Source organism: Capra hircus, chromosome 9 (assembly GCF_001704415.2).
Source record: "Capra hircus breed San Clemente chromosome 9, ASM170441v1, whole genome shotgun sequence".
Classification (NCBI taxonomy): Eukaryota; Metazoa; Chordata; class Mammalia; order Artiodactyla; family Bovidae; genus Capra; species Capra hircus.
The window spans coordinates 31,885,079-31,907,732 of NC_030816.1; the positions used below are offsets into that span (position 1 = coordinate 31,885,079).

The window sequence follows — 22,654 nt, forward strand, 5'->3', positions numbered from 1 at the left end:
CTGTATTCCAGCTGCTTGAGGGATTTTGTTAGATGTCACCCTTTCAGTGGCGGGAGTGAGTTGGGCAGGTCCTGCTGAGAGGAACTTCTGGCTACAGGAAAGAATACCTTCGTCCCTTAAACACAGATGCTATAGTTCTGAGCCTACAGAAGCCTCAGGTCTACCCTAAATTGATGATTCAGTTCCAGGTTAGAAAAATCTAGGTTGTGCAAAAAGTCTCAGTGTGGAAGTTTCTTGTACCTGTCAATGAAATGTGATAAATCCCAAGACAGTCCAAGAAACAGGTGTGCTATAGGTACTTCCGGCTGGACCAGAAGCACCATGCGTGGTGCAGAGATTGCTCAGGGTGTTCACTGCAAGTGAAGTGGATGGTTTCCTAGCAACACCCCCCCCCAACTCCTTTAAAAAAAATTTTTTTGGGGGCTGTACTTTGTGGCATATGGAATCTTTTAGTATCCTGACCAGGGATTGAACCTGTACCCCTTGCAGTAGAAGCATGGAGTCTTAACCACAGGGCCACCGGGAAGTCTTCCAACAGTGTTTATTTAGTGACCTGCATCTTAGAGGAAAGCAGTAGTCCCAATCATAACCACACTCCAAATGCAGGCGCTGTGGTTGTTACTTTTATTTTTCAATAGTGCCTTTTGTGTTAGTTACTCAGTCATGTCCGACTCTTGGTGACTCCATGGACTATAGCCCACCAGATTTCCTCTGTCCATGGAATTCTTCAGTCAAGAATACTGGAGTGAGTTGCCATTCTGTTCTCCAGGGGATCTTCTGGAACCAGGGAGCGAACCTCGGTCTCCTGTATTACAGGCAGATTCTTTACCATCTGAACCACTGGGGATTGTCATTTTGAATCTAGTGTTTTGTGAATACACTTGACAACGTCTCTTATTGGAGGATTCGTCACTCTAGTGACAGGGGTGGACTGGAGCACAAATCAGGAGATTTTAATTTTAGTCCTGTCTGTGTGGCCTTGGGCAAATCACATCAGCTCTCCAAGTGTGTTTCTTAAGCTTCCTCAGGGCCCTTTTTCAATCTATGAGTGGAGAGTTTATCACAACATCTCATAGTCTCCTGGAGCCTTGGGCTTTGTGGGTGTGGTTGGAGGTACATGTGGGCAGGTGGCCATCTGAGTGCATGGAGGTGTTTGAATTTCTTTGCTGAGCCACCCTCCTCCATTTCGGCTGCTGCGTTCCAGGTCATCTGAAGACTTCTCTTTATATCCTAGATGCCATCTCATGACTCATCTCTTTCCTTCATAGAGACCTCCTCTGCCTTTCTGCACGGATAGGTCCTTCTTGCCTTGAGCTGCCCATTAAGTTACTATCACAAAGCAGCATTGGTTTTCCCTCTGTTGACCAGAACAGCATCTTTCCCCAGGACAGTGTCTACCACTTGGCAGAACCCATAGCTTTCTGTACACTTTATGATATTAGAAATGCTAAAAAACGTCTGTGCATGTGTGCTAAGTTGCTTCAGTTGTGTCTGACTTTGAGACCCTATGAACTGTAGCCCACCAGGCTCCTCTGTCTATGGGATTCTCCAAGGAAGAATACTGGAGTGAGTTGCCATGCCCTCCTCCAGGGAGTCTTCCCAGCCCAGGGACTGAACCCTTGTCTCCTGAGGCTCCTGCATTGCAGGTGGATTCTTTACTGCTGAGCCGCTAGGAGAGCCCTACTAAAGGTTCATTGCAGCTCAAAACAGAATACCAGGGCTCCAGTTTACTTCCTGCCTCCCTCTGCCCAGCTTAGGTTTCATGAGCACATGGGGGACTAACAGGTGGAGTAGGTATGATTTGTTCCCTCTTCTTGATTATATTTTTTCCCCATAACAAAGACTTAGAGATGAGTAGTTATCGTGGCTTTGTTCATGATAGCCCCAAACTGGACATACCCAAGTATCCATCAACAAGTGCATGAGTGAATAAACTGCAGTACATCCATTTAATGGAACACTAGTCATCAGTAAAAAGGAATGAACTATTCTTTTTAATTTATTTTATTGAAGTATTGCTGTATTACTTTCTGATATACAGCAAAGTAATCTAGTTACATGTATGTCTAATAGTTTGCATGTGCTAGTCTCAAACTTCCAGTCTATCTTTCCTCCCCCACCTGCACCCTCTTTGACAACCACAAGTCTGTCTTTATAAGTCTGTTTCTGTTTTGTAGAAAAGTTCCACATATAAATGACATCATGCATTATATTTATCTTTCTCTTTTTGATTTCACATGATAATTTTAAGGTAGCTGCGATTGGCATTATTTCTTCCTTTTTTATGGCTGAGTATATTCCATTGTATATAAACACCACATCTTCTTTTATGTGTTGATCTATCAGACATTTAGTTTGCTTCCATACCCTGGCTATTGTAAATAGTGTTGCTGTGAACACTGGGGTGTGTGTATCTTTTCGAATTATAGTTTTGTATGGATATATGGCCAGGAGTGGTATTGCTGGACCATATGGCAGTTCTGTTTTTAAATTTTTTTTTTTTTTTTTGAGGAACTTTCATACTGTTTTCCATAGTGGGTACGCCACTGTGGAGATGAACTATTGATCTACCTAACAACAGGGATGACTCTCAGAAAAATTATGCTCCATGAAAGAAGCTAGAAAAGAAAGAGTACACAGTGTTTGAGTCCATTTATATAACACTCTAGAAAATGCAAGCTAGTCTATAATGGCACAAAACCAATCAGTGGTTGCTTGGGAATTGGAGGATGAAACAGGAAGGAGGCAGTATGAAGGGGCAGGAAGAAAGTGGGGGATGGTCAGACTGAAACATAATTTTAGTTTTACTAGGGGCACTGGTCATAGTAAACACCTTCTTCCAACAACACAAGAGAAGACTCTACACATGGACATCACCAGATGGTCAACACCGAAATCAGATTGATTATATTCTTTGCAGCCAAAGGTGGAGAAGCTCTCTACACAGTCAACAAAAACAAGACCAGGAGCTGACTGTGGCTCAGCTCATGAACTCCTTATTACCAAATTCAGACTTAAATTGAAGAAAGCAGGGAAAACTGCTAGACCATTCAGGTATGACCTAAATCAAATCCATTATGATTATACAGTGGAAGTGAGAAATTGATTTAAGGGACTAGATCTGATAGATAGAGTGCCTGATGAACTATGGACAGAGGTTCATGACACTGTACAGGAGACAGGGATCAAGACCATCCCCATGGAAATGAAATGCAAAAAAGCAAAATGGCTGTCTGGGGAGGCCTTACAAATAGCTGTGAAAAGAAGAGAAGTGAGGGAACCCTCCGACACTGTTGGTGGGAATGCAAACTAGTACAACCACTGTGGAGAACAGTGTGGAGATTCCTTAAAAAATTGCAAATAGAACTGCCTTATGACCCAGCAATCCCACTGCTGGGCATACACACCAAGGAAACCAGAATTGAAAGAGACACATGTACCCCAATGTTCATCGCAGCACTGTTTATAATAGCCAGGACATGGAAACAACCTAGATGTCCATCAGCAGATGAATGGATAAGAAAGCTGTGGTACATATACACAATGGAGTGTTACTCAGCCGTTAAAAAGAATACATTTGAATCAGTTCTAATGAGATGGATGAAACTGGAGCCGATTATACAGAATGAAGTAAGCCAGAAAGAGAAACACCAATACAGTATACTAACACATATATATGGAATTTAGAAAGATGGCAATGATGACCCTGTATGCAAGACAGCAAAAAAGACACAGATGTGTATAGCGGACTTTTGGACTCAGAGGGAGAGGGTGGGATGATTTGGGAGAATGGCACTGAAACATGTATACTATCATGTAAGAATCGAATCGCCAGTCTATGTCTGATGCAGGATACAGCATGCTTGGGGCTGGTGCCCGGGGATGACCCAGAGGGATGTTGTGGGGAGGGAGGTGGGAGGGGGGTTCATGTTTGGGAACGCAGGTACACCCATGGTGGATTCATGTCAATGTATGGCAAAACCAATACAGTATTGTAAAGTAAAATAAAGTAAAAAAAAAAAAAAAGAAGAAGAAGAGAAGTGAAAAGCAAAGGAGAAAAGGAAAGATATAAGCATCTGAATGCAGAGTTCCAGAGAATAGCAAAGAGAGATAAGAAAGCCTTCTTCAGCGATCAATGCAAAGAAATAGAGGAAAAGAACAGAATGGGAAAGACTAGAGATCTCTTCAAGGAAATTAGGGATGCCAAGAGAACATTTCATGCAAAGATGGGCTCGATAAAGGGCAGAAATGGTATGGACCTAACAGAAGCAGAAGATATTAAGAAGAGGTGGCAAGAATACACAGAATAACTATACAAAAAAGATCTTCACGACCCAGATAATCATGATGGTGTGATCACTCATCTAGAGCCAGACATCCTGGAATGTGAAGTCAAGTGGGCCTTAGAAAGCATCACTATGAACAAAGCTAGTGGAGGTGATGGAATTCCAGTTGAGCTATTTCAAATCCTGAAAGATGATTCTGTGACAGTGCTACTACACTCAATATGCCAGTAAATTTGGAAAACTCAGCAGTGGCCACAGGAAAAGGTCAGTTTTCATTCTAGTACCAAAGAAAAGCAATGCCAAAGAATGCTCAAACTACCACACAATTGCACTCATTTCACATGCTAGTAAAGTAATGCTCAAAATTCTCCAAGCCAGGCTTCAGCAATACGTGAACTGTGAAGTTCAAGCTTGTTTTAGAAAAGGCAGAGGAACCAGAGATCAAATTGCCAACATCCTTGGATCATGGAAAAAGCAAGAGAGTTCCAGAAAAACATCTATTTCTGCTTTATTGACTATACCAAAGTCTTTGACTGTGTGGATCACAATAAACTGTTGAAAATTCTGAGAGAGATGGGAATACCAGACCACCTGACCTGCCTCTTGAGAAATCTGTATGCAGGTCAGGAAGCAACAGTTAGAACTGGACATGGAACAACAGACTGGTTCCAAATAGGAAAAGGAGTACGTCAAGGCTGTATATTGTCACCCTGTTTATTTAACTTCTGTGTAGAGTACATCATGAGAAATGCTGGACTGGAAGAAACACAAGCTGGAATCAAGAATGCTGGGAGAAATATCAATGACCTCAGATATGCAGATGACACCACCCTTATGGCAGAAAGTGAAGAGGAACTAAAAAGCATCTTGATGAAAGTGAAAGAGGAGAGTGAAAAAGTTGGCTTAAAGCTCAACATTCAGAAAACAAAGATCATGGCATCCAGTCCCATCACTTCATGGGAAATAGACGGGGAAACAGTGGAAACAGTGTCAGACTTTATTTTTTTGGGCTCCAAAATCACTGCAGATGGTGACCGCAGCCATGAAATTAAAAGACACTTACTCCTTGGAAGAAAAGTTATGACCAACCTAGATAGCATATTCAAAAGCAGAGACATTACTTTGCCAACTAAGGTCCATCTAGTCAAGGCTATGGTTTTTCCTTTGGTCGTGTATGGATGTGAGAGTTGGACTGTGAAGAAGGCTGAGAGCCAAAGAATTGATGCTTTTGAACTGTGGTGTTGGAGAAGACTCTTGAGAGTCCTTTGGACTGTAAGGAGATCCAACCAGTCCATTCTGAAGGAAATCAGCCCTGGGATTTCTTTGGAAGGAATGATGCTAAAGCTGAAACTCCAGTACTTTGGCTACCTCATGCGAAGAGTTGACTCATTGGAAAAGACTTTGATGCTGGGGAGGGATTGGGCGCAGGAGGAGAAGGGGATGACCCAGGATGAGATGGCTGGATGGCATCACTGACTCGATGATGTGAATCTGAGTGAACTCTGGGAGTTGGTGATGGACAGGGAGGCCTGGCGTGCTGCAATTCATGCAGTCACAAAGTGTTGGACATGACTGAGCGACTGAACTGAATTGAGGGGCAGGGGAGTGGCCATTCTGAGCAATGATAGGATTGCCTGTTATCTCCCCTCATTGTACATGGTGCTTTAGATTCTCCGGTGGCCAATGTGGGAGGAGTTGGAGAAGGGAATGGGAACTTTTACTCACCTGCAGCTGTTTGTCGCTGTCTCCTGGTGGCTCTCAGTCATGACTGGTACCTGGGCACCAGCTCTTTGTGGCCTCCTTTTGCAGTGAGATCCTTCGATTCTGGGAACCTCTGGACTTTGGAACCACACATTCCCTCGTGTGGACCTTAAATTCTGGCTGACCTTGGCCATCATCATCCCTTCCCCCAAACTTCTCCTCTCAGCAGGATGCCCTTGAGGTTCCTGTCTCTCTGCCACCCCTGCTTTCCATCCTGTTTCAGCAGGGACCTTTCCAGGTGCCTGGAGCTACCTACCAGCTGCCCTCCCGGTGCCTCTTGTTCCAGGGGAACCCATGTCCACCGGTCCTCCATCCTGGATGTGCAGGCAGTGTTCAGCACTGCCCTCCTCACCTGCCAGCCCAGGCCTTCTGCCCTTGGTCCCTGCACACCTCCTGCTGCTGGGATCACAGACAGAACAGCAGAGGCCTTATGCCTCCTGGGTGTAACATGAAACATACCTGGCATCTGGCTTGGAGGGACAGTGATGTCAGTTATTATGTAAGGTAGACTGTGGGGTTTCTGTTGGAGGGCAGGGTTGTGGGAGGGTAAAAAAGGACAAGTTTTAGAAGATTCTTTTGGACACCCTCCACGCCTCCACCCCACGCCACCCCAAATCTATTTTAAAGTGATTTGTAGAGCATTAAAAACACACGTGCACACAAAGCAAGCATTTTGAGACACTTTTCCCAGCAGAGGGTGCTCTGGAGTATAGATTCTGAAAACACATCACATCCCTTTAGCAGGGACTAAAGAGAAAATTCCCAGCCTCTTTGTGATATACAGCTGAATCCTACACTGAGGACCTAATTCTGTTGTACCTATTCTTGGGGGAAGTTAGGAGTGGGGGAGGTTTGTTTTTTAACAAAGGTAATCCCTTGGGCTTCTCTGGTGGCTCAGTGGTAAAAAATCTTACCAAGCAGGAAATATGAGTTTGATCCCTGGGTTGGAAGGATCTTCTGGAGAAGGAAATGTCTACCCACTCCAGTATTTTTGCCTGGAGAATTCTATGGACAGAGGAGCCTGGTGGGCTACAGTTCATGGGGTCACAAAGAGTCGAACGTGACTGAGCCACTGAACAACAAATACAGATCTTAATGTTTATCACATGTCTGCATAAACCATCTTCATATGTTCACTGTGATCCCTAGTAACTAAGATATGCATATACAGCTGACCCTTGGACAGTGTGGGGGTTAAGGGTCCTAATAACTTAATCAGATTATTAAGTTAATATCCTAATAACTTAAAAACTTTATATATGTGGCTCCTCCATGTCCACTATTTACATTCACAGATTCAACCAATCCTGGGCTTTGTCTCTCTGTTGTATTTACTGTTGAAAAAAATCTGTGTGTAAGTAGAGTCATCTTACTCAAGGGTCAGCTGTGTTTGTGTAAACGTTTATATATTTTACACATATGTCAACATGTAAAATCATTACGTAATGCTTAACTCTTTGTGGGTGCTCAGAATGTGCATTTCTGTACTCCCCCTTCTGCTGAGGTTCATGCACATAAAGATCCTGCAGACGCTGGTGTGCCTGGCATAGCCCTATAGGGCAAGCACAGTCAAGTCCAGTGTTCCTCAGGAAACTCTGCCTCACCTGCCCCTTTCTTGTTGGATAGTTCTGGGCTTGAGCATTAACTGTTCGGCGGCTCTCTTCCTGATCAACGCAGTTCACGTATTTACTCCCCAAATACCTGGAAGCCCTTACCCTAGGTCCACCACTGTGCCAGGGGCAAGTGGTACATAGGAGCAGAGATGGGCAGGCTCTGGCCCTGATGGAGGATATTTGTAGTAAACTACACTAAATAAACAGTTTTAAGTTTACAGAGAGGCTTGGGGTGCGGGGTGACCCACGACAGATTTCCCATCATGTTCAGTTTGTGTGTCATTTTAAGGATACCCTTGTCCTCTTGACCTTAACTTTGGTACTTGAACCTGAGGCTGCCGGCATATGTACTGGTTGGTGGCCCTTCGTCCCCTTGTGCTGTCCCGGGGGGTGCAGTTTCCCTGGCTCCTGAAGACGGATTCCGTCTGGTCATCTCAGGAGAAGCGGTCCTTGTTTCAGTGCCAGGGGTACTCGTGATCGGACCATGTGTGTCCAAGGCTCACCGCTCTCATCCTCTCTTTCACTGGCACTGCATGAAGCAATAAGCTCCATCATGCTGCTGGACGCGCAGGGCAGAGTGTGGTGGGGAGGCAGGAAGCCAAACTAAAGACCTGGATGTGAGAAAGGCTGCAGGGGGCACTGCTCTGAATTCATGAAACAGCTCCTGATGGGGGAGAATTGTTTTTGCCTTAGAAAATTGGATTTGTTGATCATCACTTTTCTCAGCTTCTCAGCTACCCGCACCCCCCCCTCACCGCCCCCCCACAGCTCAGTAGGGGAGAAAAGAGAACAGTTGATTCTTATATAACCAAGCTTACATGCCAGAGAAACAGTCAGGTAGATGAGAAGGAGGGACTATATAACATGTTGAGACCTCCATTGTTCATTTTACTTTGAATGTGTTTTCTTTTCTTAGAATGTTGTGGTATATCTGTTTCTGGCATACCCAACAACATATTATCAAGTGCTGGGGTTTATTTCTTCTCTCCCTCCTTGCCGTGGCAGCACCCAGTATTGGGAAAGCTGATTTCAGGACCACCCATTCGAAACGTCTATGTCAGTGCTCATCACGCTGCTTATGAATGACTACCCTGTGTGTGTGCTGCTGATACTGTCTCCTGTTTTTATAACAAATCCATAATGAGTCCCATAAATGAAGAGCCATCCCTTTGGGTGATTAGTTTGACATTTGAAAGTTTTCCTAGATTATGTTTTGGAAACATACATAATATTAAAGAGAAGTTGCTATGATTCACAACTACTATGAAAAGAATCCAAAAGAGTCTATGAAATAAAATTGATAATTTTTTGCCCTGAGAGGAACATGGTTAGCTCTCAAATGCTATTAAAATCCATTCTCACTCCTTTTGTTAAACTTCTCAGGCAATTTTAAGTCTCACTGCTTTTTAGTGTACTTTTCTTATACATATAATTAATTCTTTGTGGTAATATGTAAAAGACTTTTCTCAATTTGAAAAAGTACATGTACTTTCAAGTTATAAAAAAACTTCCGCCACCCTCTTCTTATTGGTTTCTAAGTAGAAAAAAATATATAAAGAAATGTCATGTCAATGAATATTTGGTTAATAACACAAGACTACGTAACCATGGAAAATTCTGAGAGAGATGGGAATACCAGACCACCTGACCTGCCTCTTGAGAAATCTGTATGCAGGTCAGGAAGCAACAGTTAGAACTGGACATGGAACAACAGACTGGTTCCAAATAGGAAAAGGAGTACGTCAAGGCTGTATATTGTCACCCTGCTTACTTAACTTCTATGCAGAGTACATCATGAGAAACGCTGGACTGGAAGAAACACAAGCTGGAATCAAGATTGCCGGGAGAAATATCAATCACCTCAGATATGCAGATGACACCACCCTTATGGCAGAAAGTGAAGAGGAAATAAAAAGCCTCTTGATGAAAGTGAAAGTGGAGAGTGAAAAAGTTGGCTTAAAGCTCAACATTCAGAAAATGAAGATCATGGCATCCAGTCCCATCACTTCATGGGAAATAGATGGGAAAAAAACAGTTGAAACAGTGTCAGACTTTATTTTTTGGGGCTCCAAAATCACTGCAGATGGTGACTGCAGCCATGAAATTAAAAGACGCTTACTCCTGGGAAGAAAAGTTATGATCAACCTAGATAGCATATTCAAAAGCAGAGACATTACTTTGCCGACTAAGGTCCATCTAGTCAAGGCTATGGTTTTTCCTGTGGTCATGTATGGATGTGAGAGTTGGACTGTGAAGAAGGCTGAGCGCCAAAGAATTGGTGCTTTTGAACTGTGGTGTTGGAGAAGACTCTTGAGAGTCCTTTGGACTGTAAGGAGATCCAACCAGTCCATTCTGAAGGTCAGCCCTGGGATTTCTTTGGAAGGAATGATGTTAAAGCTGAAACTCCAGTACTTTGGCCACCTGATGCGAAGAGTTGACTCATTGGAAAAGACTCTGATGCTGGGAGGGATTGAGGGCAGGAGGAGAAGGGGACAACAGAGGCTGAGATGGCTGGATGGCATCACTGACTCGATGGACGTGAATCTGAGTGAACTCTGGGAGTTGGTGATGGACAGGGAGGCCTGGCATGCTGTGGTTCGTGGGGTCGCAAAGAGTCGGACACGGCTGAGCGACTGAGCTGAACTGATATAACCATGGAGTCCAGAAGCTCTAGCATAAAACAGTTACGAGCGTTTTTTTTTAAAAGCATAATAAGTTTGATGAAAGTCCACATAGTCTATATATATGTAAATATTAGTTATGTGTCTTAATGTTTTGGAAGACAGTTTGGAGATAGTTTAAAACATTAAGGTTGAGAGTTTAAAACATTAAGAAGTGATCATCTGTCAATTTTCTGTTAATATGAGGTGCGTGAAGAAAAGCTGGCTTTCGGGTCATCTGGAAAGCCCAGCTTTTTTTTTTTTTTTTTACTATATTGAGACTAAAAATAACCAGATTCATCTACTTCAGGATTTTTGTGCTAGTAATAATAAGTTTATTGTTTAAAATAAAATACAAAGATCCTGTTCTCTAGAGAAATTGCTATTATCAGTGTATTAGTTTAATTTAACACTTATTTCTGTTGATTTCCTATTTTTTTAAAAAAGCCTCAAATGAGCTAGTGGTAGAAATGTTGACTTCTTGTGAACACAGTGCAGCTTGACCCAGACTCTGGTCTGAATGGATCACGGTGACACCTCCATGAGGTATTCACTGACGAAATTTCGTAAAAACCTGTTATTTGGGGCTAGATTCCCTGGAGGTTTGTCCTGGTTCCTGCTGATTTGTAAATTTCACGTTTGCTGGCAGCTGACTGTAGGGATTGTATTCCCGAACGTATTGAGTCGTGTGTGTTGGAACAGCACACGTGAGTCTAACAGAATAAAGTATAAAATATATACACCATTGAATAGTTTGTGTGATGTCTGTCAAAGGTGTCCTTGGTAAATATTACTGCCTCAGTTCAGTTCAGTCGCTCAGTCGTGTCCAACTCTTTGCAACCCCGTGAATCGCAGCACGCCAGGCCTCCCTGTCCATCACCAACTCCCGGAGTTCACTCAGACTCATGTCCATCGAGTCCGTGATGCCATCCAGCCATCTCATCCTCTGTCGTCCCCTTCTCCTCCTGCCCCCAATCCCTCCCAGCATCAGAGTCTTTTCCAATGAGTCAACTCTTCGCATGAGGCGGCCAAAGTACTGGAGTTTCAGCTTCAGCATCATTCCTTCCAAAGAAATCCCAGGGTTGATCTTCAGAATGGACTGGTTGGATCTCCTTGCAGTCCAAGGGACTCTCAAGAGTCTTCTCCAACACCACAGTTCAAAAGCATCAATTCTTTGGCGCTCAGCCTTCTTCACAGTCCAACTCTCGCATCCATACATGACCACTGGAAAAACCATAGCCTTGACTAGATGGACCTTAGTCGGCAAAGTAATGTCTCTGCTTTTGAATATACGGTCTAGGTTGGTCATAACTTTTCTTCCCAGGAGTAAGCGTCTTTTAATTTCATGGCTGCGGTCACCATCTGCAGTGATTTTGGAGCCCAAGAAAATAAAGTCTGACACTGTTTCCACTGTTTCCCCGTCTATTTCCCATGAAGTGATGGGACTGGATGCCATGATCTTTGTTTTCTGAATGTTGAGCTTTAAGCCAACTTTTTCACTCTCCTCTTTCACTTTCATCAAGAGGCTTTTTATTTCCTCTTCACTTTCTGCCATAAGGGTGGTGTCATCTGCATATCTGAGGTTATTGATATTTCTCCCGGCAATCTTGATTCCAGCTTGTGTTTCTTCCAGTCCAGCGTTTCTCATGATGTACTCTGCATAGAAATTAAGTAAGCAGGGTGACAATATACAGCCTTGACGTACTCCTTTTCCTATTTGGAACCAGTCTGTTGTTCCATGTCCAGTTCTAACTGTTGCTTCCTGACCTGCATACAGATTTCTCAAGAGGCAGGTCAGGTGGTCTGGTATTCCCATCTCTCTCAGAATTTTCAACAGTTTATTATGATCCACACAGTCAAAGACTTTGGCATAGTCAATAAAGCAGAAATAGATGTTTTTCTGGAACTCTCTTGCTTTTTCCTGATCCAAGGATGTTGGCAATTTGATCTCTGGTTCCTCTGCCTTTTCTAAAACCAGCTGGGACATCAGGAAGTTCACGGTTCGGCTTAATACCACAGTACACACAGTTAAATTTTCTCAGTGAATTAATGTGGCTTCTTTGATGAAAGTATAAAGTCTGATAACCCCATATTTTATGCCCCTCCTTTTGATAATTGGAAATGTACATGGCAGCTATTATTGACGGGGTGTCCCTCTTCAAAACCAGAAACCACCACTTTAGAAGGTTTCCTTTGAATAGTATAAAATATGTCAAGATGAGAAACCAGGTGAGATGATGCCTTGCATGGTATCACAGGTTTGGTTTAGTGGGAGTGCTTTTAAAACATATGCCTATGCTGGGGACAGAGAAGCCTGGCATGCTGCAGTCCATGAGGTTGCCAAGAGTTGGACATGACTGAGTGACTGAACTGACTGATGGTGAGGAGTGGAGGTCGAAGGGGGAGAAGTTGAGTAAGTCATGACAAGGGCTTCGGCCAGCCCTACAGGGAGCTCCTGCTGCTGCTGCTGCTAAGTCGCTTCAGTCGTGTCCGACTCTGTGCGACCCCAGAGACGGCAGCCCACCAGGCTCCCCTGTCCCTGGGATTCTCCAGGCAAGAACAGTGGAGTGGGTTGCCATTTCCTTCTCCAGTGCATGAAAATGAAAAGTGAAAGTGAAGTCGGTCAGTCATGTCCAACTCTTTGCGACCCCATGGACTGCAGCCTACCAGGCTCCTTCATCCATGGGATTCTCCAGGCAAGAATACTGGAGTGGGCTGCCACTGCCTATCAGCTAGGTTATTAGCCCTTCAGCATTTGCCTAACTAGGAGTGAGGGATTTGGGCTTTTGTACCTCTCTCTGCATGTGGCATGCACCCAGAAGAATATGTCCTTGGGAGGACAAGGTCCTGAGGTTCTCAGCTGAGTGCTGTCTGCTCCCAGCACCGTGCAGCTAGGGGAACGAGTGCTTCAGCAGGCTGCCGCGTCCACGACGAATGCTGCTGTCTGAGAGGTGTGTACTTAAGAATGAGTATGTTAGGTATAGCTCTCTGAACCAGAGACTATGCCATCATAGCTGTTGTGAGAATGGAAAAAATCAAGCAGCCATTTTTAGAGAAATTCTGCTTCTCTTTAAAGAACTAGAGACCATTCCTTCCCTGAGACCTTTTCCAATCTCCCTCTTCTTTCCAGCACCCCTCCCTGTTAGATTTCCAGTATTAGTATTTAGAGTATTGCTTTATATCTGTGCGTGAATGTGTGTGTTTGACTTTCCCACCTGAGCCCTCGATCTCGAAGCCCTGTCCTGCTCTGACCTGTGTGTTCTAGAGCCTGGCTCAGCTGCAGGAGACTCTCCGTAAATGTTGCTTGAATAAACAGCTTCAGCTCTGAGTCCCCTAAATAGTAGATGCCTGTGGTTGGTGGCACATGTTAAATTGTGTCTTCAGTAAAGGGGATGGAAAGTTACCTGGCAGTGGATTCTCCTGTTAAAACCAGCCCCATTTATGACAGTTTTATCTTCAACCTCATCTACCCCAGAGCAAGGGAGGATGGCTTTTGGCTTTGTTTTTTATCTTTCAAGGTCATCTGGTTATGGATAATGAATAGCTAAGTACCGGCAGATTGCCAAATATTTTGTACCTTCCCTAGTGGCTTAGATGGTAAAGAATGTGCCTGCAGTGTGGAAGACCTAGGTTCAACCCTAGGTCGGGAAGATCCCCGGAGAAGGAAATGGCAACACACTCTAGTTATTCTTGCCTGGAGAATTCCATGGACAGAGGAGCCTGGTGGGCTGCAGTCCATGGGATCACAAAGAGTTGGGCCTAATTGAATGACCAACACACTTTCTGTGAATACCACATTCTTTATACATTTGAATTTTTCTTGTTCCAGATACTTTTATCAACAAATATTATTAGATATTAATAACATCAATAGATATGATTCCTGTCTGTATTCATTAGCATTTTCTAAAGATCTTTAACCAAATTCAACAAATGACATCATACAATTAGATTGTCAAGGTAACTTGTGTCTAAAGGGAAATACACTTTTTTTAAAAAGAATTGTCAGTAGTAAGAATGGTAAAGAGTTTTAGCTTTCATCCTGTTGGTGTTGTTTGAAATATAATCAGTGGACTTAGTATCAACAAATGTAAATATTTTATTTACAGTAGTTCTTAGAATTTTGTTTTTGTTAAAATTTATTTATATAAAAGGCCGATTTTCATGAAATAAAATCATTTTGACTTAAGGAAAATTTGCTTAACATTATATGGACATAAAGTGAAAGGAAGCTGTAACTTAAGAATTACATATTTCATAATCGGTCAGGCTAGCATTGTTGCACCCCTGTTGCAAAAAGTCAGTGGGTTTGAATGAGATTAATTGATTCCAGAGAACATGGTTTTTCTTCTGATGTCATATTGTTTAAAGGAAAACAGTGTTCTGTGAACTGGAGTTTATTCTGTTCATGAAGGCCTGATGGGACCTGCTTTCTGCTTTTCTGTTTTCCTTTTATCTGGATTTCAGCAAATTTGCTTTCTGCTCTTGAGATTTAAGGTCTCCTTCTCAATCAACAGTATTTTTGTCTTCCCCTCCCAGTGATTCCCAAAATTCGGTTTTTTAAACTGTCTTGAAATAGTCTGAATGTGAGGCGGTGGTTGAATATGCATTGTTACTGATTACATTTTGGTGGAAGAAGGTATTTCCTAATGTATATATTTTGGGGGCACCAATGACTTATAAATGCGTGAGCATTTGAAAATTCAGAGTTGTTTGCAGTTGAGCATATTTGTTTAGTGCCTATGAAATATCTGAGTTGTAAGGAAGAGAGACTGACTTAATTGGCATCCCAACAGCAATTCCCTTGGAACTTCCTGCCTTAGATTAAATATAAACTGCTGCAGCCATCTAGTGCAGCCAGAAATACCGAGAAAAACTCATTAGATGTGCTTGAGACAGCTGTCATCGAAGGTTTGGTGTGGTTCTTGCAGTGAGTTTTACTGCCCTGTCATTCTGTTGGCTGAATCGCTGCCGCTGAATTAGCCATCATTTATGATTGATGTAGCATGACTCTAAGCACTAAGCTGTAAGAGTCTGTCTTTGTTTAAAGGACAAGAGAACAAAAGTATGAAATATTATTAATGAGGCTGCTTTCCGTTACGTTTAATAAAGTGACAATTGTGATGTTGCTAATGATATTCTTAATAATATAGGACAGTTTAAAAATAAGGTGAAACTGAATTTAGACACTGGTTTATTGGCTATGTATATGAAAAACTTAAGGAAAATGTATAAAAGACTAGAAACAAGAGCATTTAACTTACAGACCAGTCAATGAAGGGGAAGAGTTTATGAAGAAGTTTATCTTAATTAAAAGTTTATATTAATACAGTATAAAAAGGAAATGAGAAGGGAAAAGCAAGTTAACTAGAATGTTAAAAGTAAGATGTAGAAGCAATAACAATTAGAAAGACAAAATACAGGTTCTTAGATTGAGTTTTCAACTCAGATATTCATTTTCAAGAAACCCACTTAAAGCATAATGACAAGTAATTTGGATGGAGGATGGAGAAAAGAACTCATGGAAATCATAAACGTATATGCAGTTTTTCCAAAGCGATTTGACGATCTTTGAAAATACTCTAAGAAGCCTAGACAGAGATAGAGAGAGTGTACCTGAATCATTTGGCCTCTTGTGTAGCTTGTGACCAAAACTCATATAAGAAAATGTGATTCAGTTTCTTGGAAAGGAGACTACTTCAGAACTTAGACAAAATGTCACAAAGAAAGAACAGCCACATTAAACATTTTCCTAGAATCTTTGATCAAACTATACTTACTTGGAATCCCACTTCTGTTTTACAAGTACCGATTACCTCTGTGCTTTAAAAGTTTTTTTTTTTTTTTTTTCCTGAGAAAAAGATGTTTAACATACAGTGTGCTTAAAAATGCTGGATGTTTTAGACACATACAGCTATTTTGATTAATTTATAAATGCAGAAGAGACCTAGTTGACACTTGATTTATAAACCTGCTGATAGAAAGTGGATGGACATTTCCAGAGAGCTGGAATCTAATTCCTCCAATAAAAGCTTGATGCTACTTTTAGTAAGTAAAACCCTAAATTATCCTACTGTGTAATAAGATAAAAACTATGTCATTATTAGGTTTTTTTTATGAATCATATAAATTTTCTTTTTAATTAGTCCTCAATTACACGTTATTAATTTTTACATCTATGTATTTTAAACATATGATAATATACCCTAAAAATGTATCCAATAAAGAATTAAAAATGAGTTAAATATAATGACAAGTTTTTGCTTCTGGCCGTAAGTGTAACTGGTACTGGGCTAGCCCTGCTACCATAAACAGGTAGAAAACTATACAAAATGGAAAAAACATCTGTTGGAGATATTGATCTACAGGTATCGTAGGACTGTAATCTGTGAGAGAGATGTTCTCCTACGATAGCCTCAGGTTTCTGCCTGGAGGAATTTTCTGATTCTGGCACAAGGAAGAAGAACCCCCAGGATACTGCAGCCTCACTGGATTAGGGGTCCAAAGATCCAAATTCAGGAAGAGTGAGGCCACTGGAACTTGCCGGCACAAAACCAAAGGAGGGGAACCACCCACTAAGAGTCCTGGGAATCTTCTTGGTGTCCCCCTGAATCCTAGACTGACTGTTACGCCATACATGCATAGACCGAGGCTCCATGATTCAAGCTGTGAACAACCACCAGGAACTTGTAAGCTGACAACTACTAGAGATTTAACAAATGGGAGATTTTCACATTCTAACCAGTTAAAGTGGGAAGGACTCGTGAACAACCAGGGTATTCAGCAAAAACCCCAGAATGGCCCATTCATGCTTTTGCAGTATGACTGGAGACCTGCCCCAACAAAGCTTGAAAATAAGCCTTGAATGGATTAAGCTGATCTGTAAAATGAACAGCCTCAAAACTTTTTAAAGAAGGACCCCCCCCCCCAAAAAAAATCCAGATGGCATTCAGAATGTTCAAAATCCAACTTTAAAAAATTACTAGATGTGTAAAGAAGCAAGAAAATGTGACTTATAACCAGGAGAGAAGTTAATAAAACAAATCTAGAAATGACAGTAGTAGAATTAACAGATATGGACTTTTCAAAAGCAATTATGAAAATAAATTTAAAAGGATTTTAGCAAGTGTTAATGTAAATGAACAAAGAAACAGAAAATATAAAAATAACCAAGTATTTTTCTGGAAGTGAAAAATAAACTATCTGAATCAAAAAATTCTCTACATAGGCTTAATAACCGATTAGATACTATAAAAGAAAATATCAGTGAATTTGAAGACAGCATGCTGAAGCTAAGCCATGGAGAGGGGGGGAAAAATTGAAACAAAAACAAACACAGTCTCATTCAACTGTAGAACTATACTAAGTGACCTAACATGATGTATTTGAAGTCTTAGGGTAGGGGTGAGGGGATACAAAAATTATATGAGGAAAAAGCAACCAAAAATGTTATGAATTTGATTAGATAGACAAATCCAAATATTCAAGAAGCTCAACAAATCTGAAGGAGATGACTCCAGTTAAAGTAAATTATTATCAATTTGCAGAAAACCAAAGACAGTAAGGAAATCTTAAAAGCAGCCAGATATGAAAACACATTATACATAGGGAAAAAAACATAAGGAGTGACTTTATCTGAAACAGTGACAGTCAGAAGACAGTGGAAAGACATCTTCTTATGAAGCCTGCCTTGACTGCCGTATTTAAAACCGCAGTCCCTGCCCACACACCCTGCCTCCCTTACCCAGGCCTGTTCATGGGTTAGTATGACATCTACCATTTTCTGATACACTGCATTGCTGTTGTTGGTTAGTGGCTAAGTCATGTCCAGCTCTTTTGCAACCCCATGAACTACAGCCCTCTAGGCTCCTTCTGTCCATGGGATTTCCCAAGCAAGAGTTCTGGAGTGCGTAGTCATGTTCTTCTCTGGGGGATCTTCCCAACCCAGAGATCGAACCCGCATCGCCTGTGTCTTCTGCATTGGCAAGCAGCTTCATTACCAGTTGCGCCACCTGGGAAGCCCCAGTTTATCTTTAGCACTTAGGAAAACGTCTTGCGCATAATAGCTGCTTAGCAAATATTTATTTTATGAGTAAATGAAAGGATAGATGTTGTTGGTAAGTGCATTAGTTAAAGTTCTCCAGAGAAACAGAACCAATAAGATATTTGATATATCTTATATACATATAATATATATAATTACTTATATATTTAACATAACATATTAACATACAATATAATTATATATATTATAATATATATTATATATATATATAAGATATACAAATATCCTGTTGGTTTGTATAGGGGCTTCACCAGTGGCTTGGTAAAGAATCTGCCTGCAGCTCAGGAGATACGGGTTCAGTCCCTGGGTCGGGAAGATCCCCTGGAGAAGAGCATGGCAACCCTCTGCAGTATTCTTGCTGGGAAAAACCCATGGACAGAGGAGACTGGTGGGCTGAAGTCCATAGGCTTGCAAAGAGGTGGACACAATGGAGCACACAAGATATATGCAGAGACAGATAAATTGTTTTTAAGGAATTGGCTAACATGATTTTGGAGGCTTGACACTTCTAAAATCTACAGGGTAGACTGGCAGGCTGAAGACCCAGGAAAGTTTCAGTTCAGAAGCCAGAGGCCACCTGCTGGCAGAATTCCTGCTGGCTGGGGGAGATCAGGCTTTTCTGCTAAGGCCTTTAACTGATTGGTTGAGGTGCATCACATTATGGAGGGTAATCAGCGGTACTCAAAGTCCACCAGTTTAAATGTCAACCTCATTCAGAAAAACGCTTTCACAGAAACATCTAGAATAATGTTTGACCAAATATCTAGGTACCATGGTCTAGCGAAGATGGCACATATAATTCACCTTCAGAATAGGATGTGGAAAATAACTGATAGGTGAGTGTAAGTCAGTAAAATCACTTAGGAAGATAATTTGGCAACATCTGGTGAAGTAGAATCTGTGCGTATTGTATCACTGAGCAGTTTTACTTGTAGTTATGTACCTCAGGAAACATGTATATGAAGGCACAAGTGTTGCTTGTAAGAAGGACGAAAACCACAAATAAAGAAAATGGAAATGATCTAAATGTTCATGTGTAGGAAGGTGAGTCAATTATAGTGTTTTCCTAGAGTGGAATGTTTTACCTCAGTTAAAACCAGTGAAGCAAATATACATGTGTCAACATAGATTAATTTTTAAAATATTGAATGAAAAAATTATTTGCAAAGGATATATATAGTCTGATACTATTTATATCAATTTTGACAACTCAAAATAGTGTTATTTGTAGCATTAGTATTTATCAAGATTCTTTTTGCTACGTAAGATTCTTCTGTTTAGTATTGTAAAAGATAGCTGCTGAAGCACAGCCTTTTATTTCTTCTGACTTGTGTATAGGGGACTAAAGACCCATGTAAAAAGTTGTTCATTTATTCAATAGAAACTTGTTAACATGACCATTATGAACCACAAATGAACTTTTGTGCATTCACACCCATTTTACTAATTCTTACGTATTTAGTACAGCTTTTAAAATGTGTTCAGTTCAGTTCAGTTCACTCGCTCAGTCGTGTCTGAGTCTTTGCGACCCCATGAATCGTAGCACGCTAGGCCTGTCCATCACCAATTCCCAGAGTTCACTCAAACTCAACGTCCATCGAGTCGGTGATGCCATCCAGCCACCTCATCCTCTGTTGTCCCCTTTTCCTCCTGCCCCTAATCCCTCCCAGCATCAGAATCTTTTCCAATGAGTCAACTCTTTGCATGAAGTGGCCAAAGTACTGGAGTTTCAGCTTTAGCATCATTCCTTCTAAAGAACACCCAGGGCTGATCTCCTTTAGAATGGACTGGTTGGATCTCCTTGGAAATGTGTAACGCATGACAGAAATTCAAATTTAGGATATTAATATTCAGAATGACAGATTGCATGTATTTTTCATTTAAAGAATAGACTATTTTTTAAAAACTTATAAAAAAGCACAATTGTCATAGAATATTACATTAGTTTTAGGTGTATGACATAGTGATCCAACAATCAGATATATTATGATAAATGATCACCATGGCAAGTCCCATAACCATCTGTCACCATACAAAATTATTACAGTGTTATTGACTATAAAGAATAGGCGTTAAGTAAAAGGCATTTTGAGTCATGACATTCAGTTGTATATACTGATATTTTCAACTTAAATATTTCACTATGTTTTGTTAAAGTGATTAACTGCAAGATAAGTTAAAATTGATGTTATCTTTTTTTCTAACTTTCTTATCCAATCATAAGTTTACAGTAAAGATACAGCAGTGAATTTTTTAACTTAATGTGTAACAGTGTTCTCACAAAAAATATATTCTGCTAAGTTCCCTGTGCTGTTTTTGTTTCCCTCTTAGTTATCTGATGATGGTCGCTACGTCTTATTGTCAATAAGGGAGGGATGTGATCCTGTAAACCGACTCTGGTACTGTGACCTCCATCAGGAGCCCAACGGCATCACTGGTAAGCTGTCTTTCAAACACAGATGATTATTCCAGAGAGCCCCATTAAAAAGCAATTATGTTGGTCTTCTAATTGATTTCCCAAGAAACCTTCTTCTATTTAATCACGTCATCTCGGGTCTTATGATCTTTTCTTTTGATATTATTCCTTAAAATGAAAAAAAATTGAATGAAGCTCTTGTTGGCTTTAGCATTTTTTCTGTAGATCGAGGCTAACCATATTTTTTGTATGTTTCTCTGTGAGAAAGTATCCTGTCTATATTGCAGATGAAGATTGTTCAGGCAAGCTGGCCCTTTAATCTGTAAAGTATTATTACCGCCTAGGTGTGATGGTGCAGACTGTCATGGGAAAGAGATCAGACACCAGTGACAATTTATCAGGCTTATATGTGATCATAAGACAGCTTCTCAGTGCTGGTCACACGTGTAGGATTAGCTTAACTTGCTTCCTGAAACTGTTAGGTATCAAGATAGGACTAGCCAGTTGCGAATTCTGGAGATGGCTTATTTTAAATGCTGTTTTCCTCCAACATTTATATCATATCAGCACCATCATCAAGCATTAAAGCTTTTCAATAGCAGTATTTACTGTGCTGAGAATTCCCAGACCCCAAAACTATCAGGGATATTAGCACCCAGTGCTCGAGCTCATGCTTAGTTGCGTCAATCCTGTCCGACTCTGGGACCCCATGGACTATAGCCTGCCAGGCTCCTCTGTCCATGATATTCTCCAGGGAAGAATACTGGAGTGGGTTGCTATTCCCTCCTCCAGGGAATCTTCCCGACCCCAGAATCGAACCTGTGACTTCCTGCGTTGCAGGCAGATTTTTTACCACTGAGGCACTGGGGAAGTCCTTAGCACCCAGATAATGTCACAATTACCCCATATTCTGGTTAATATGAAATAAATACATTTTAGAGATGTGTATGTTCAGTCTCTCAGTTGTTTATGACTCTTTGTGACCTTATGGGCTATAGCCCACCAAGCTCCTCTGTCAGTGGGAATCTCCAGACAAGAATACTGGAGTGGGTTGCCATTTCCTACTCGAGGGGATCTTCCCAACCTAGAGATTGAATCCGCTTCTCTTGTGTCTCCTGTATTGGCAGATGGACTCTTTATCACTAGTGCCACATAGGAAGCCCCATATTTCAGAGATAGTTGACACAAATTTTTAAAATATACAATATTGTATTCATGTCTAATTGTTGATTAGATTCCCTCATTATTAGTATTTTATCTATATTACGTTATGATCAGAAAATATATACCATTTTACATTATTAATTGGGTACTGCATTTTTAAACTTCTTTGAGCAAGATCCATAAAACAAAAGATACATCCATTTTGATCTCATGAATACTACATCCACCTGGATTTTTACATTCTCTGAGAGATGCACACCACCGCTCAAGAATCACTCACCTGAGTTGCAAGTCTAGCTCTGCTCAGAGCTGAGCATGGAAGGTCGAATCTTAGACAAGCTGACAGATATTACTGTGCTGTAGTCCTGCCCACTGTTTACTGCTTGGACCTAGGATGGTAGAAGGGACTTTGCCTTTGTCCAGTTTATCAAAAATTTCAGTTACAGTGTCTTCCTCCAGAGAGCGCTGCTTTCATTTTTTACTTATTACTCCATTATATCTTTAAATTATTAGTAGGCCTGCTATTAAAAGATACACAAAAGATCTACAAATTGTAGACTTCCCTGGTGGCTCAGATGGTAAAGCATCTGCTTACAATGTGGGAGACCCGGGTTCGATCCCTGGATGGGGAACATCCTCTGGAGAAGGAAATGGCAACCCACTCCAGTACTCTTGCCTGGAGAATCCCG

At 41.3% G+C, this 22,654-nt stretch overlaps 1 protein-coding gene across 1 annotated transcript in view; it reads left to right on the top strand.

Annotated features, from left to right (window-relative positions):
• The window catches only part of PREP (prolyl endopeptidase), a 141,924-nt gene that overhangs the window by 39,041 nt on the left and 80,229 nt on the right, over positions 1-22,654 (top strand). The window contains exon 7 of the mRNA XM_018053118.1: positions 20,717-20,822. Coding sequence (XP_017908607.1) covers positions 20,717-20,822 — 106 coding nt within the window. The remainder of the gene's footprint in view (positions 1-20,716; positions 20,823-22,654) is intronic.